General features: G+C 41.6%; 1 protein-coding gene across 1 annotated transcript in view; it reads left to right on the plus strand.

Moving 5' to 3' along the window:
- UTP20 (UTP20 small subunit processome component) overlaps positions 1 to 14,268 on the plus strand; it is a 118,542-nt gene that overhangs the window by 86,499 nt on the left and 17,775 nt on the right. The window contains exons 44-52 of the mRNA XM_017516584.2: positions 1,553 to 1,651; positions 3,129 to 3,296; positions 4,964 to 5,130; positions 6,095 to 6,236; positions 7,652 to 7,768; positions 11,039 to 11,209; positions 11,716 to 11,847; positions 12,320 to 12,430; positions 13,820 to 13,899. Of these exons, the coding sequence (XP_017372073.1) occupies positions 1,553 to 1,651; positions 3,129 to 3,296; positions 4,964 to 5,130; positions 6,095 to 6,236; positions 7,652 to 7,768; positions 11,039 to 11,209; positions 11,716 to 11,847; positions 12,320 to 12,430; positions 13,820 to 13,899 (1,187 nt within the window). The remainder of the gene's footprint in view (positions 1 to 1,552; positions 1,652 to 3,128; positions 3,297 to 4,963; positions 5,131 to 6,094; positions 6,237 to 7,651; positions 7,769 to 11,038; positions 11,210 to 11,715; positions 11,848 to 12,319; positions 12,431 to 13,819; positions 13,900 to 14,268) is intronic.

Consider the following 14,268-nt stretch of genomic DNA (forward strand, 5'->3'; position numbering starts at 1 on the left):
AACATCACTGCAGGGTCTCTTTCATAAGAATGAAATGGCACTTTGTAGCCAGGCCATTAAACCTGGCTTTTTTTTAAAAAAAGAATTAGTCAAGACTAAAAATATATACATCTACATATACATATTATATATATAAATTAGCTTGGTATGGTGGTACACGCCTGTAATCCCAGCTACCTGGGAGGCTGAGGCATAAGAATTTCTTGATCCTGGGAGGCAGAGGTTGCAATGAGCCAAGATTACGCCACTGCACTCCAGCCTGGGCAACAGAGCAAGACTCTGCCGCCAAAAAAAATTAAAGATCACAAGTAGATACATAAGAAACTATGTCTTTAAGACCCAATCTATGTTTTGATAACTAAATGTGTTTTCTTAGCCTGTGATCATTATCTGATATTTACCTTGATAATTTCACAGGACTAGAAGCAGCATAAAGCTTTCAAAAGCTTGAGAGGCAGGATAATGTGTTGTGGAGCCTGGGACTCTGGTTTCTAATCCTCACTCCACCAATTCCTACCCATGATCTCTTTGTGCCTCAGCTTCCTCATCTAAAAACTGCTGATAATTTAGTACCTACTCCCTAGATTGGTTGAGTGAGACTTAAATGATTTAATACATATAAGGTATTAATATAGTGCCTATCCTGTAGTAAGCTCTCAGGAAATATCAGCTTGGTTGCTGTGAGGTACAAAAACTTGTTTCCTTCGTAACATTTTATTTATAAGCTTTAATTACATTCAACATGGGAAAGCTCCTTAATTTGCAGGTTAGGTTTCTTTTTTTAAAGTTCAAGACTCTTGGCCAGGCATAGTGGCTCACACCTGTAATCCCAGCACTTTGGGAGGCCGAGGTGGGCAGACCACCTGAGGTCAGGAGTTTGAGATCAGCCTGGCCAATATGATGAAACCCCATCTCTACTAAAAATACAAAAAAATTAGCCAGGCGTAGTGGTGGGTGCCTATAATCCCAGCTACTCAGGAGGCTGAGACAGAAGAATCTCTTGAACCCGGGAGGTGGAGGTTACAGTGAGCCAAGATCATACCATTGCACTCCAGCCTGGATGACAAGAGCAAGACTCCATCTCAAAAAAAAAAATAATTAAATAAAAATAAAATTCGCCGGGCGTGGTGGCTCACGCCTGTAATCCTAGAACTTTGGGAGGCCGAGGTGGGTGGATCACCTGAGGTAGGAGTTCAAGACCAGCCTGGCCATCATGGTGAAACCCCATCTTTAAAACAAAAAAAGAAAAGTAAAAAAGATAATAAAAAATAAAGTTCAAAACTCTTGTGCTTTTCTTTATAAATCTGGCCTGGCTTAGTCACAACAATAGATCGTAAGAATGGTAGTGTGTTTCTGAACATCTTTGGTACAAAATGATCATTTGGTTACAAGATTTTAGATAGTGAAATAACTATATTCATTTGTTGAAGCTTCTCCTGGCAAAAACAGACAAATAAACTCTGAGTGTTCTCTCTGCGGTGCTTCCTAGATCTTATGTTTTCCTAGTGTGATGTTCTTAATGTTCATATTCTCACTGTGCATCTCTTGTTAGGTCCATGTGCTGACTTTCACTGTTCACATGTTGCTGCAAGGCCTCACCAACAAGCTGCAAGTCGGGGATTTGGACTCTTGTTTAGATATAATGATTGAGGTAAGACTTGCAGAAAGGAATTCCAATTTTATTTTCAGTGGGCAAAGGCCATAAAAAAATCAGTTCGCAAAATAAGAAATAATAATAGCCTGTAAAAATGAAAATAATGTAACACCCCATCTTTTAGATTAGCAGAGGTTTAAAAAGGTAAGACCAAAGTGAGATGAGCGCTCTGTCACTGCAAGTAGGTCATAAATTGGTATGCTCTTTCCAGAAAGTAAGTTGCCATTCTGTATCAAGAGCTTTTGAAATGAGAAAAAATTTTCAGTCACATTGAATCTATTTTTAAGGAATAAGTTATGTTCACCAGAGCTTTATAATACACTGGGAAATTAATAATAACTTTTAAAATTGGGCCAGGCACTGTGGCTCATGCCTTTAAACCCAGCACTTTGGGAGGCTGATATGGGCAGATCACTTGAGGTCAGGAGTTCGAAACCAGCCTGGCAACATGATGAAGTCCTGTCCCTTACAAAAATACAAAAATTAGCCAGGTATGTTGGTGTGCACCTATAATCCCAGTTATCTAGGAGGCTGAGGCAGGAGAATCACTTGAACCCAGGAGGTGGAGGTTGCAGTGAGCACAAATTGTGCTATTTCAGCCTGGGTGACACAGCGAGACTCTGTCTTTAAAAAAAAAAAAAAAAATGGATAGTGTGCTAATTTGGAGGCTACGATTGTGAAGAGAAATTTACCACATAACCTTTTGTTCATTTGTTTTAAAATATAGACACTAACATTTTGAATTTCGATTTAAATATTTACATTAGACCAGGCAAAGTGGCTCACCCCTGTGATCCCAGCACTTTCAGAGGCCGAGGTGGGTGGATCACTTGAGACCAGGAGTTTAAGACCAGCCTGGGCTACATGGTGAAACCCTGTCTCTGTTAAAAATACACAAGTTAGGTAGGGTGGCACATGCCTGTAATCCCAGCTACTTGGGAGGCTGAGACACAAGAATTGCTTGAACCCAGGAGGTGGAGGTTGCAGTGAGCTGAGATTACACTATTGCACTCCAGCCTGGGTGACAGAGTGGGCCTCTGTCTCAGAAATTAAGTAAATAATTAATTAGATTGCAAATATTCTGAGAACTTCTTGAAGGGTAACATCAAAAAAGAAGTACCTGTTCAGAAATAAGCAAAGGGAAGAATAAAAGAAAAAAAAAAGATAAAGAAGTTAAAAGAAAAAAAGATATGCCTGTCTATACAGTCAAACAATTATATATGTACATCTGTGAAGGGTTTTTCTTTTGTTTCTCATTAGTATCAACTTTTAAGTATTTGTTTTTTTAGTGATTGGTCCCTAAATTGCATTGAAAACGGGTGCATTCTAAAAGAAATTTCTTCCATCTAATTTGAGTCCAGTCCAACTTGTATTTCTTTGATTTGGATGTACGAGGACCTTTATTCAGTGACTGCTTATATTGGCATATCTTCCTGAGTACACATAATTGCCGTTTGTCCTTTTTCTTCCAAAGATTTTTAACCATGAGTTGTTTGGTGCTGTTGCTGAAGAGAAGGAAGTAAAGCAGATCCTCTCCAAAGTCATGGAAGCACGAAGAAGCAAAAGTTACGATTCTTATGAAATCCTGGGCAAGTTTGTAGGAAAAGACCAGGTTACAAAACTTATCCTTCCATTAAAAGAGGTGAGGACTTGAATGCCGTTCAGGAGATCACAGCGTTACAATCTCATGAGTTTCTAAAAGGAACGATGTGTGGGGCAAACTCAAACACTGTTCTCGATCACCCATGATTTCCTTTGGTGCTAGGGCCCCAGGACCATATGGCCAGTACATGAGTGTTTTGATTCCAAAGTCATAGTCCCCAATGTAAACCATGAGATGAGAAAGAAAGGTAACAAGAATTGAGCACAGGTGAATATTATAGCTGGGTCAAGTCAGCAGCTAAGAACATGAAGAAATCTAGAGGCACATAAGCCACACCTTGGGGTTGAGGTTATGAGTAACTTTTCTTTATATGTTATGTCCATGTTTGAAATTTTATTAAGAATTTATTTTAGTCCAGGCATGGTGGGTCACACCTGTAATTCCAGCACTTTGGAAGGCCAAGGCAGGAGGAATTGCTTGAGCCCAGGAGTTTGAGACCAGCCTGGGCAACATAGCAAGACTCTATTTAAAAATATATATATTTTTATATGTATTTTAATGTTAAAATATATATTAACATTTACAAAAAAATTGATTTAAATTGGAGTAAATATATATTAGAAAGCTTTTGGACACAGATTGCCACTCCCAGGTGTCATTGATATATTCTAAAGCACTGCTACATTCCCTCTCCTAATCTGCATACCCTGTGAAATTGATAGTACTTTCATTTTACAAATAAGAAAATTCAGGCTTGGAAAGGTAGAAAGGAACATGATTAAAGAGATAGGGGTTTGGTTCCAGATCTTTCTGATCCAAAGTTCACATTCCTACCATGGTTTCATTCTGCTTCCTGGAGATCAGGGACTGTAATTTACCCAGCTTCCTGTTTGCTGTGCCTATGGCAGAGGTGAACATCAATTAAATGTTAATTTATTAAAGTGTTGTGTACTAAAACTAGAGCAAAGAGCACTATGTATTGACGTGAATTACACTAGGTCTAAATGTTCTGGTGCTAGATGAACTCCATAATTACTCCTAGGATGCATTTAGTTTTATCGGAGCCTTATCTAAGAATGTTAGATACATTTTGAGGATGAAAAAGAGTCAACAGAGCACATATGTCCGTGATGTGTATTACAAAGTCCCTCCAAGGTATTGAAAGTTATTAATACTATGTCTCATGCAAGATAATAACTCTGAAGCGCTATTTTCTGAGGTCGCGGATCCTGGTTCCCATTAGGTTCCTCTGATTTGGCCCAGTAACTGATATCAGACCCTGAAGCTTGGCCATGGCAGCAGGTCATTCTTGTGGTTTGCTATGAGTAGTGAATACATTTTGTTGATTGTGTGCATGTGTGTGTTTGCCTCTGAGTCACCCCTGTTAATGTGCTGGGAGAGTTGATTTTAACTTAGAAGTCTTATATCTCTGGCATTGTGCCCTGAGGCCTCACCAGCAGAGAGCAGGGCAGGAATGGGGGAAACCCGAGGCTCAGAAGCCTGCACAGTGGTTCTCCCTCGGGTTGAGATTATAGGTAACTTTCACTTTCTATGTTTTACCTGTGTTTGAAATTGTATTAAGAATGTTTTTTAATTAGGAGAAAGCCAAAGGTATATTAGAAAGCAAGTATATAAAAACCACCATTATGACACATCAAAATGCATTTCTGTGTCATCTCAGCATGACATTTATGTTCTGCTTTTAGATCTTACAAAATACCACGAGTCTGAAACTGGCCCGGAAAGTTCATGAAACCTTACGCCGAATCACAGTGGGATTAATTGTAAATCAGGAAATGACAGCTGAATCCATTCTATTATTCAGTTACGGTTTAATCAGTGAAAATCTTCCTCTGTTAACAGAAAAAGAAAAGTAAGTTGGAAAAAACAAACTGTCATTTTGGGGTCTATATCTGATAAGGTATTTTGTGGGTTGTTTTAACAATTTGCTTTAGTAAAAAATGAAATTTTAAAAGTAAAATTATACCCACCTGAGTTCTCAGATGGTACTTTATGATGTGATACATTTCAACATGAGATTTTCCCATAAATGAGGTAGCTGTGACAGCAGCCAGTTATTTTGGCATTTCCCTGATACCATTTTGTTTTAAAGATTTATTGATTCAAAGATAGGATGGATTTTAAATCTGTATCTTGTATTCTGATTAAACAGGGATAGAGACCTTAAAAGATTTTAAAATATTTTCTAGGCCAGGCATGGTGGCTCATGCCTGTAATCCCAGCACTTTGGGAGGCCGAGCCGAGCAGGTCACCTGAGGTCAGGATTTTGAGACCAGCCTGGCCAATTTGGTGAAACCCTGTCTACTAAAAATATAAAAATTTAGCCAGGTGTAGTGGTGGGCGCCTATAATCCCAGCTACACGGGAGGCTGAAGCAGGAGAATCGCTTGAACTCAGGAGGCGGAGGTTGCAGTGAGCCAAAATCGGGCCACTGCACTCCAGCCTGGGCAACAGAGCAAGACTGTCTAAAAAAATAAAATAAAATAAATATATATATATATATAATCTTATATATCTTAATACATTAGTAAACTTCCTTTTGGTTTTGCTTCTGTGGTCTAAGAGAGACTCCTTGGCATTTATTTTCAGAAATCAAACGAGAGTGTCCTCTTGCTGTTCATCTTAATATAAACATATTGTCTTAGTAACCTTAATCAACAGCCTAATAATCTCTTCATGGTTAGAGGTTAACAAAAATCCAAGCAAATGGCACATTATTTAGTGTTGGGCGTTTGTCACTTTAGAAGGGCCACTGTAACTTCTTGGGATGCAGCTGACAGTGTTCTTTCCCCTCTTCTTATGCCACGTGATTGACAGAAATCCAGTAGCCCCAGCACCAGATCCACGTCTACCACCCCAGAGCTGCCTTCTGCTCCCCCCAACTCCAGTTCGAGGTGGACAGAAAGCTGTTGTGAGCAGAAAAACCAACATGCACATATTTATTGAGTCCGGGCTTCGGGTAAGATAACCTTAAAATGAGACTTGCTTCCTTCAGGGAGTCTGCATCTTTTAATCTTCTGTCGAATTTCTAGTATTCTTCTCTTCCATTGGAAATGCCTTAACTATAAATATTTTTAGATTTTTTTTTTTAACAGACGCGTTGGTCCTTTTACTATTTATCTCTTCCAGCATTTACATTGAAGATGTAACTGTCCCAGAATTAATGATTCTTCTCAAATATTTATTAAGTTCTTACTGGTGCTTTGCTCATGAGCCCTTCTGAACTACTTTTTTTCTTTTTTGAGATCAAATCTCGCTCTGTCACCAGGCTGGAGTGCAGTGGCGTGATCTCTGCTCACTGCAACCTCCAACTCCCTGGTTCAAGCAATTCTCCTGCCTCAGCCTCCTGAGTAGCTGGGATTACAGACAAGTGCCACTACATTTAGCTAATTTTTGTGTTTTCAGTAGAGACGCTGTTTCACCATGTTGGCTAGGATGGCCTTGATCTTCTGACCTCGTGATCCACCCGCCTCAGCCTCCTAAAGTGCTGGGATTATAGATGCCTCTGACCTACTTTGAATGTTTTTAAAAGATGGTGTGTGGCCAGACATGGTGGCTAACACCCATAATCCCAGCACTTTGGGAGGCTAAGGCTGGAAGATCACTTGAGGATAGGAGTCTGAAACCAGCCTGGGCAACATAACGAGACTCCATCTCTACAAAAAAAAAAAAAAATCATTTTTTAATTAGCCAGGCATGATGGCATGCACCTTTAATCACCTGTAGTCCTAGCTACTCAGGAGGCTGAGGTGAGAGAATTGCTTGAGCCTAGGAGTTTGAGGCTGTGGTGAGCTATGATTGCACCACTGCACTCCAGCGTGGACAACAGAGTGAGACCCTGTCTCTAAATAAAATTAAAACATGGTGGGCTTTCAAAAGCACGGATTTAATCATTTCCTTTAAAAAATCCTTCATTGACTCTCATTTTTCTAACACATATTCCAGCCACACTAGCTTCCATTCCCATCTAGAATGTCACCATACTCTTTCCTGCCCTAAGAACTCACCACCTACTCGTTGCTCTACCAGATTCCCACACAACTCTCAAAGCACCCTGTACACATCATCATTTCCTTAGAGTCTGGCTAAGATCCATCAGAACAGAGGCCATGTCCATCCTGGTTATTGCCATGTCCTGTGTACTAAGCCAGTGCCTGGAATCGCAGTAGAAGCTGAGAAAATGGACTCTAGTGAATGGACTTAGTGTCCATTCACTACACAGCAAGCTCTCACCTTGACTTACTGAGACCCTCCCAGGCAGTTTGTCATTCCTTAAAAACTTTTTATCGTTTCAGATAGAAATATCTTCACATTTACTTAACTCATCTGGTCTAATGGGCAACTAATGTAAAATATCTTTTTGAAATCGCTTAGCTGCTGCATCTGAGTCTGAAGACTTCGAAGATCAAGTCTTCAAGTGAACATGTCCTGGAAATGCTGGATCCTTTTGTATCTCTCCTCATAGACTGCTTGGGCTCCATGGATGTGAAGGTGAGCATCGGTTTACACTCTGCATTGGAGCATTTGTTCCTGCAGAAGAACTATGTTGTGCAGAATACCTAATGCTTATTCTTGGGCTCAAGCTTTATGAGATGATTGAGGTTTTGTTTGGTTGGTTGTTGTTTTGTTTTTGTTTTTGTTTTTTGAGACGGAGTCTTGCTCTGTCAGGCTAGAGTGTGATCTCAACTCATTGCAACCTCCACCTTCCAGGTTCAAGGGATTCTTCTGCCTCAGCCTCCCAAGTAACTGGGATTACAGATGCACACCACCATGCCTGACTAACTTTTGTATTTTTGTTTTGTTTTGTTTTGTTTTTGAGACAGAGTTTCACTCTGGTTACCCAGGCTGGAGTGCAATGGCACCATCTCGGCTCACCGCAACTTCTGCCTCCTGGGTTCAGGCAATTCTCCTGCCTCAGCCTCCCGAGTAGCTGGGACTACAGGCGTGTGCCACCATGCCCAGCTAATTTTTGTATTTTTAGTAGAGACGGGGTTTCACCATGTTGACCAGGATGGTCTCGATCTCTTGACCTTGTGATCCACCCGCCTCGGCCTCCCAAAGTGCTGGGATTACAGGCGTGAGCCACCGCGCCCAGCCACTTTTGTATTTTTAGTAGAGATGGGGTTTCATCATTTTGGCCAGGGTGGTCTCAAACCCCTGACGTCAGGTGATCCGCCCATCTCAGCCTCCTAAAGTGAGCCACTGTGCCTGAACGAGATGATTGAGTTTTAAAGAGATTTATGCTACATTAAATCACTTCCCTATTTACTAATTCTATTTGTTTGGATAGTCTTTAACAGTTTTTAAATCCTCCTAGGTACATGATTTCCTTTTTCTATGTTGCCAGCCTGGAGTACAGTGACACAATCTCGGCTCACTCCACCTCCACCTCCTGGCTTCAAGTGATTCTCCTGCCTCAGCCTCCCGAGTAGCTAGGACTAACAGGCACGCACCATCATGCCAAGCTAAGTTTTGTATTTTTAATAGAGGCAGGGTTTCTTCATGTTGGCCAGGATGGTCTTAATCTCTTGACCTCATGATCCGCCTGCCTCAGCCTCTCAAAGTGCTGGAATTACAGGAATAAGCCACCATGCCCAGCCCATTAAGTATTTCATTTGATCCTCAAAGCTACATGAGGGTGAATGATTTTGTCCCTTACCAATCATCATCATCATCACCTTTGTCACGACTGCTGCTCCGTGCTATGAATCCCAAGAGCATTATCTCTGATCCTCACAACCACCCCTGAGCCATATGTTCTTACTATTTCTGCTTTATAAATGAGAAAATTAGGGCTAGGGCCTAGGTACAGATCCAGGCTATGAACCTAGGTCTGTCAGACTCCATTGCCTACACATGTCCCATTTTTCTCATATCACCTACTTTACAGATGAAGGTGTCAAGAGATTAAGTAACATCTCTGGATTCAAAAAGGTAATCAGTTGCAGAGCTAGGATGTAAGCCCAGGTCTTTCCAACTCCCAAGCTCGCTTTTCTATGCCTTAATCTAGCCATGAGGCGTTCTCAGCAGCCAGAACAGCAAGGGTATTATTAGATAGAGCTGACCTTGCCAGGTGTGGTGGCTCTCACCTGTAATCCCAGCACTTTGGGAGGCCAAGGCAGGTGGATCACGAGGTCAGGGGTTTGAGAACAGCCTGGCCAACATGGTGAAACCTCGTCTCTACTAAAAATACAAAAATTAGTTGGGTGTGGTGGTGTGCACCTGTGATCCCAGCTACTTGGGAGGCTGAGGCAGGAGAATTGCTTGAACTGGGAAGACAGAGATTGCAGTGAGCCTAGACTGCGCCATTGCACTCCAGCCTGGGTGACAGTGTAAGACTCCGTCTCAAAAAAAAAAAAAAAAATAGATCTGATCTGGCTGATCTGGGTGTTTTCACAGGTTTGGCCTTGGAGGTTCAGGGATCTCAGCATACTTTTTCCATATCTTTTGCCATAGCATTTAACTATATTAAATAATAATTCAGCGGGGCGCGGCAGCTGATGCCTGTAATCCCAGCACTTTGGGAGGCCGAGGTGGGTGGATCACGAGGTCAAGAGATCGAGACCATCCTGGTCAGCATGGTGAAACCCCGTCTCTACTAAAAATACAAAAATTCAGCTGGGCATGGTGGCGTGTGCCTGTAATCCCAGTTACTCAGGAGGCTGAGGCAGGAGAATTGCCTGAACCCAGGAGGCGGAGGTTGCGGTGAGCCAAGATCACGCCATTGCACTCCAGCCTGGGTAACAACAGTGAAACTCTGTCTCAAAAAAAAAAAAAATTCATTGTTTTTATGATTAATATCTGAGTTAACCGTCTGCTGCATAAATGCAGAGAAGGTATCAAAATTTTATCTTTGTATTTATAATACCTAGTAGAGTGCTTTGCATACCTAATTCAAGCTTAGTAAGAGTAGATTACATTGAAGTACTATTCTAGAAAACAGAAAAGCCATTTAAAATGTATTTTTCAAAAACAAATTGTAAAATTGACCAACCTATCCAAATCGTATAACCTCCGTAAACTCCTATAAATAGGTTAAGAATGTGGCCAGGCATGTTGGCTCATGCCTCTGATCCCAGCACTGGGGAGGCTGAGGCAGGAGGATTGCTTGAGCCCAGGAGTTCAAGACCAGCCCTGGCAACCTAGTGAGACCTTGTCTATTTAAAAAAAATAAAATGTTTAAACAAAGATAAAATTAAATTATAAAAAGAATATGGTGCCTTTTTGTATTTCTTTATGATCTACCTTCATTTATTATGGATAAGCAAATTCTTCTACAACCAGGAATTGGAAATTCATTTTGGGCACAGTTCTTCCAGAGTGGGCTGGGCTCAGCATCTTATTTGTCTAGCACAGTCATTTTAAAAGTCTGCATAGGCTGGGCGCAGTGGCTCACGCCTATAATCCCAGCACTTTGGGAGGCCTAGGCGGGTGGATCACGAGGTCAAGAGATCGAGACCATCCTGGTCAACATGGTGAAACCCCGTCTCTACTAAAAATACAAAAATTAGCTGGGCGTGGTGGCACATGCCTGTAGTCCCAGCTACTCAGGAGGCTGAGGCAGGAGAATTGCTTAAATCCAGGAGGCGGAGGTTGTGGTGAGCTAAGATCGCTCCATTGCACTCCAGCCTGGGTAACAAGAGTGAAACTCCATCTCAAAAAAAAAAAAAAAAAAAAAAAGAAAAGAGTCTGCATAGCCTCGGTTGCTGGATTGTTGGATTCAGTCATGTCACAAGCTGGTGATTTTTTTTTTTTTTTCAGGTGATCACAGGTGCTTTACAATGCCTGATTTGGGTCTTGAGGTTCCCGCTGCCTTCCATAGAAACAAAAGCAGAGCAGCTGACAAAACACCTCTTCCTTCTGCTGAAGGACTATGCAAAGCTCGGGGCTGCCAGGGGCCAGAACTTCCACCTGGTGGTTAATTGTTTCAAGGTGAGATGTCCTCACTTGCACTTGGAAAAAGCCAGGATGGAGCCAGGTGCAGTGGCTCACACCTGTAATCCCAGCACTTTGGGAGGCTGAGGTGGAAGGATTGCTTGAGCCTAAGAGTTCAAAACCAGCTTGGTCAACATAACAAGACCCCATTTGCACATTAAAAAATATTAAAAAATTAGTTGGGCATGGTGATGTGTACCTGTAGTCCCAGCTACTTGGGAGGCTGAGGCTGCCGTGAGCTATGATCACTGCACTCCATCACTGCACTCCAGCCTGGGTGACAGAGCAAGACCCTGACCCAAAAGCCAAAACCAAGATTAATATCAAAACTTAGTTGCCCTTTGTGGTTATGGATAAAATTTTTTCTGGAGTAATTTGCTAAGGCTGGAGGGCTGGAACCCTGTGTGGAAAAGCATAGTGTGTGTTGTGTTAAGTCCTTGTCATTTTCCTGGACCCCAATTGTGGAATGTGCTGGCTGTGAACATCACTATTGTAACTTGCAGTGTGTGACCATACTTGTCAAGAAAGTCAAGTCTTACCAGATAACTGAAAAACAGCTCCAAGTTCTACTGGCCTATGCCGAGGAGGACATTTATGATACTTCAAGACAAGCCACGGCCTTTGGTCTTCTGAAGGTATGGTGTCACCAGAATGTTGACCGTTTCAGTTTACGAGCTTCACAGCAGATATTTTGAATGCACAGAACATAGCGTTTTGACTAGCTGTAGACTTCGGAAATTAAGTAATTTGTCAAGATTGTTATGATTTTGGTGGGTCAATTACAAGCGAACATTTGCTTATGAAAAATGTTTAAATGTGAGCCCTGTCTTAACATTTCCAGGGAATTCTGTACAAATACAGGTACAGAATTCTTTTTATTTATATGTTTTTTTTTCTTAGTGTGGTAAAATGTACATAACATAAAACTCACCATTTTTACCAATTTGAAGTGTATGTTTAAGTGTTGTGTTCTTTGTGCTTAAGTGTGTCTTGAAGATACTTTATTGTGTTTGAAAATTTCCTGTGATTGCATTAGCACCAAGTCTGCTTCCATCCATCTGCAACAAAACACATAAAATAAGTATGTCTTTTCCTTTCGTATTTTAGGCAATTTTATCAAGAAAGCTGTTGGTCCCAGAAATCGATGATGTCATGCGGAAAGTATCCAAGTTGGCAGTCTCTGCACAAAGTGAACCTGCCAGAGTCCAGTGCCGACAGGTTTGTAGAGAGCACTTATTCCCATAGCAAGGGCTGGGCCCTGCCGCATCTGTGTGGCAGAGGTGTCAGCACTGGCTAAATTCTGAAAACTACCTTGTGTCATATTGTTGCTTTATGCTGAGACTCGGGCATCCTGGTGTAGGGGTTGGGGAGGCTTTTCTGGAGACTGACAGGCAGGCCAAAATTTGAAGGAAGAAGAAGGCTTAGCTTTCCAGGTGAGGGGGCAGTAGAGGCTTGAGGTGAGTGAGAGCTTAGCTCGGTTGAGGAGCTCAACACAGGTGAGTTGAGGGGTGAGGACCCAGATTGGACAGGACCTTGTGGTCTTGTTAAAGATTTGGGGCTTTGTTCTAAGTATGGTAAGGAGCTATTTAAATCCTTAGGCAGAGGAGTGACAGCATCAGGTTTGTAGCTCTACATCTGTCAATCTCTAATTTTATGAGCGCATACTATGCCCAAAGAGGTGGAAAGGTTTAAGTTGGAAATAGGAACTCAGGGTTGCGGGTGGGTTTGGGCTGCTGAGGAGGCCAGGGTGGAGGGGAAGATGAGTGTCTCTGGAAATAATTGCTTGGGTACTATTAAGAAGAAGAGTCCGCTGCTATTAAGCACTGTCTGTGTGCCTAGCACTTTAAATGTATGACCTGTATTTACAAGTACCCTGCAGAAGAAACAGTATCCCCGTTTTACGGCTAGGGAAAGGCAGGCCTTGGAAACTTGAATGATGTCACTTAGTTCTCACAGTTTATTAATAAAGGAGGCTAGATACTATACTGATTTGAAAGTCCAGCCTTTGGACACAGACTAGGCATGGAATTCTGGCAGTGTCACATGAACAAGTTTCTTACTGTCTCTGGACCAACTTCATTCCCTTCAACTGTAAAATGTGCCATTTTCACATACTTCCTAAGGGAATGATGAAATTTAACTGAGAAATTCTTAACGCAGTGCTTGGCACATAGAGGGTTTTTAGTAAATGCATTAGTTATTTTTTCAGTATTAATATTATCACTATGTTGTTATTCTTGTTGAAGGGGAGATACCAGGTTGGACCACAGTCCTTACTGTGGTACACCTGTCACCACCTGTCACAGAGAGATCAGCTTCCAACCTGGGGGCTTAGATTTGAAGTCTGAAACCACAGTGCCTGTGGTGGGCCAGGACTTGCCTCTGTCAGACACATAGGGCCGGACCAGATAAATGAAGTGAGAGAAATGAAGGGTCACAGTTGCTATTGACTTAATAGGCAGATTTGCTGGAGTCCATTGGAAAGCCTAATTAATTGCCACTCTGGAAAGTTGTTGTAACCTACCAGTGAGTTCCAGAAAGCAGCTTAGGAGACAGGAATACTGGAGATGAGATCCAAATAATCATCTGTGTGACTTTTGTTCCTAGGTTTTTCTGAAATATATTCTTGACTATCCCCTGGGTGACAAATTGAGACCAAACTTGGAATTCATGCTCGCTCAACTGAAGTAAGCTTATGCTATTAACTATACAGGGGCGGAGGTTAGTTTCTTCGTTCTTTTTAACATGGCAGCTATCTTAAAAAGGACCAGAGCCTAAGCATATTGGCACATTCTCTGAGCATACTGCTATATGACTCATTGACTCGATAATCAGACATTGTGCTTGGCTTCATATAGCGGTTCTCTGAGTTGCTTTTCAATCTAGTTTAACCATTGATTGTCTAAGAGTCCTCTTAGGAGAATGTTGAAATCTGACAAAATTACATTTAAAGCTGCACAGTGGTAGCTTAATGGGTATATACAAGCCTTAAAATTAGGGAAACAGCATTTTTTTTTAGGGAAACAGCATTTTTTTTTTCTTTTCTTTCTTTTTTT

The sequence above is a fragment of the Cebus imitator genome, unplaced genomic scaffold, assembly GCF_001604975.1.
Source record: "Cebus imitator isolate Cc_AM_T3 unplaced genomic scaffold, Cebus_imitator-1.0 Scaffold18, whole genome shotgun sequence".
Lineage (NCBI taxonomy): Eukaryota > Metazoa > Chordata > Mammalia > Primates > Cebidae > Cebus > Cebus imitator.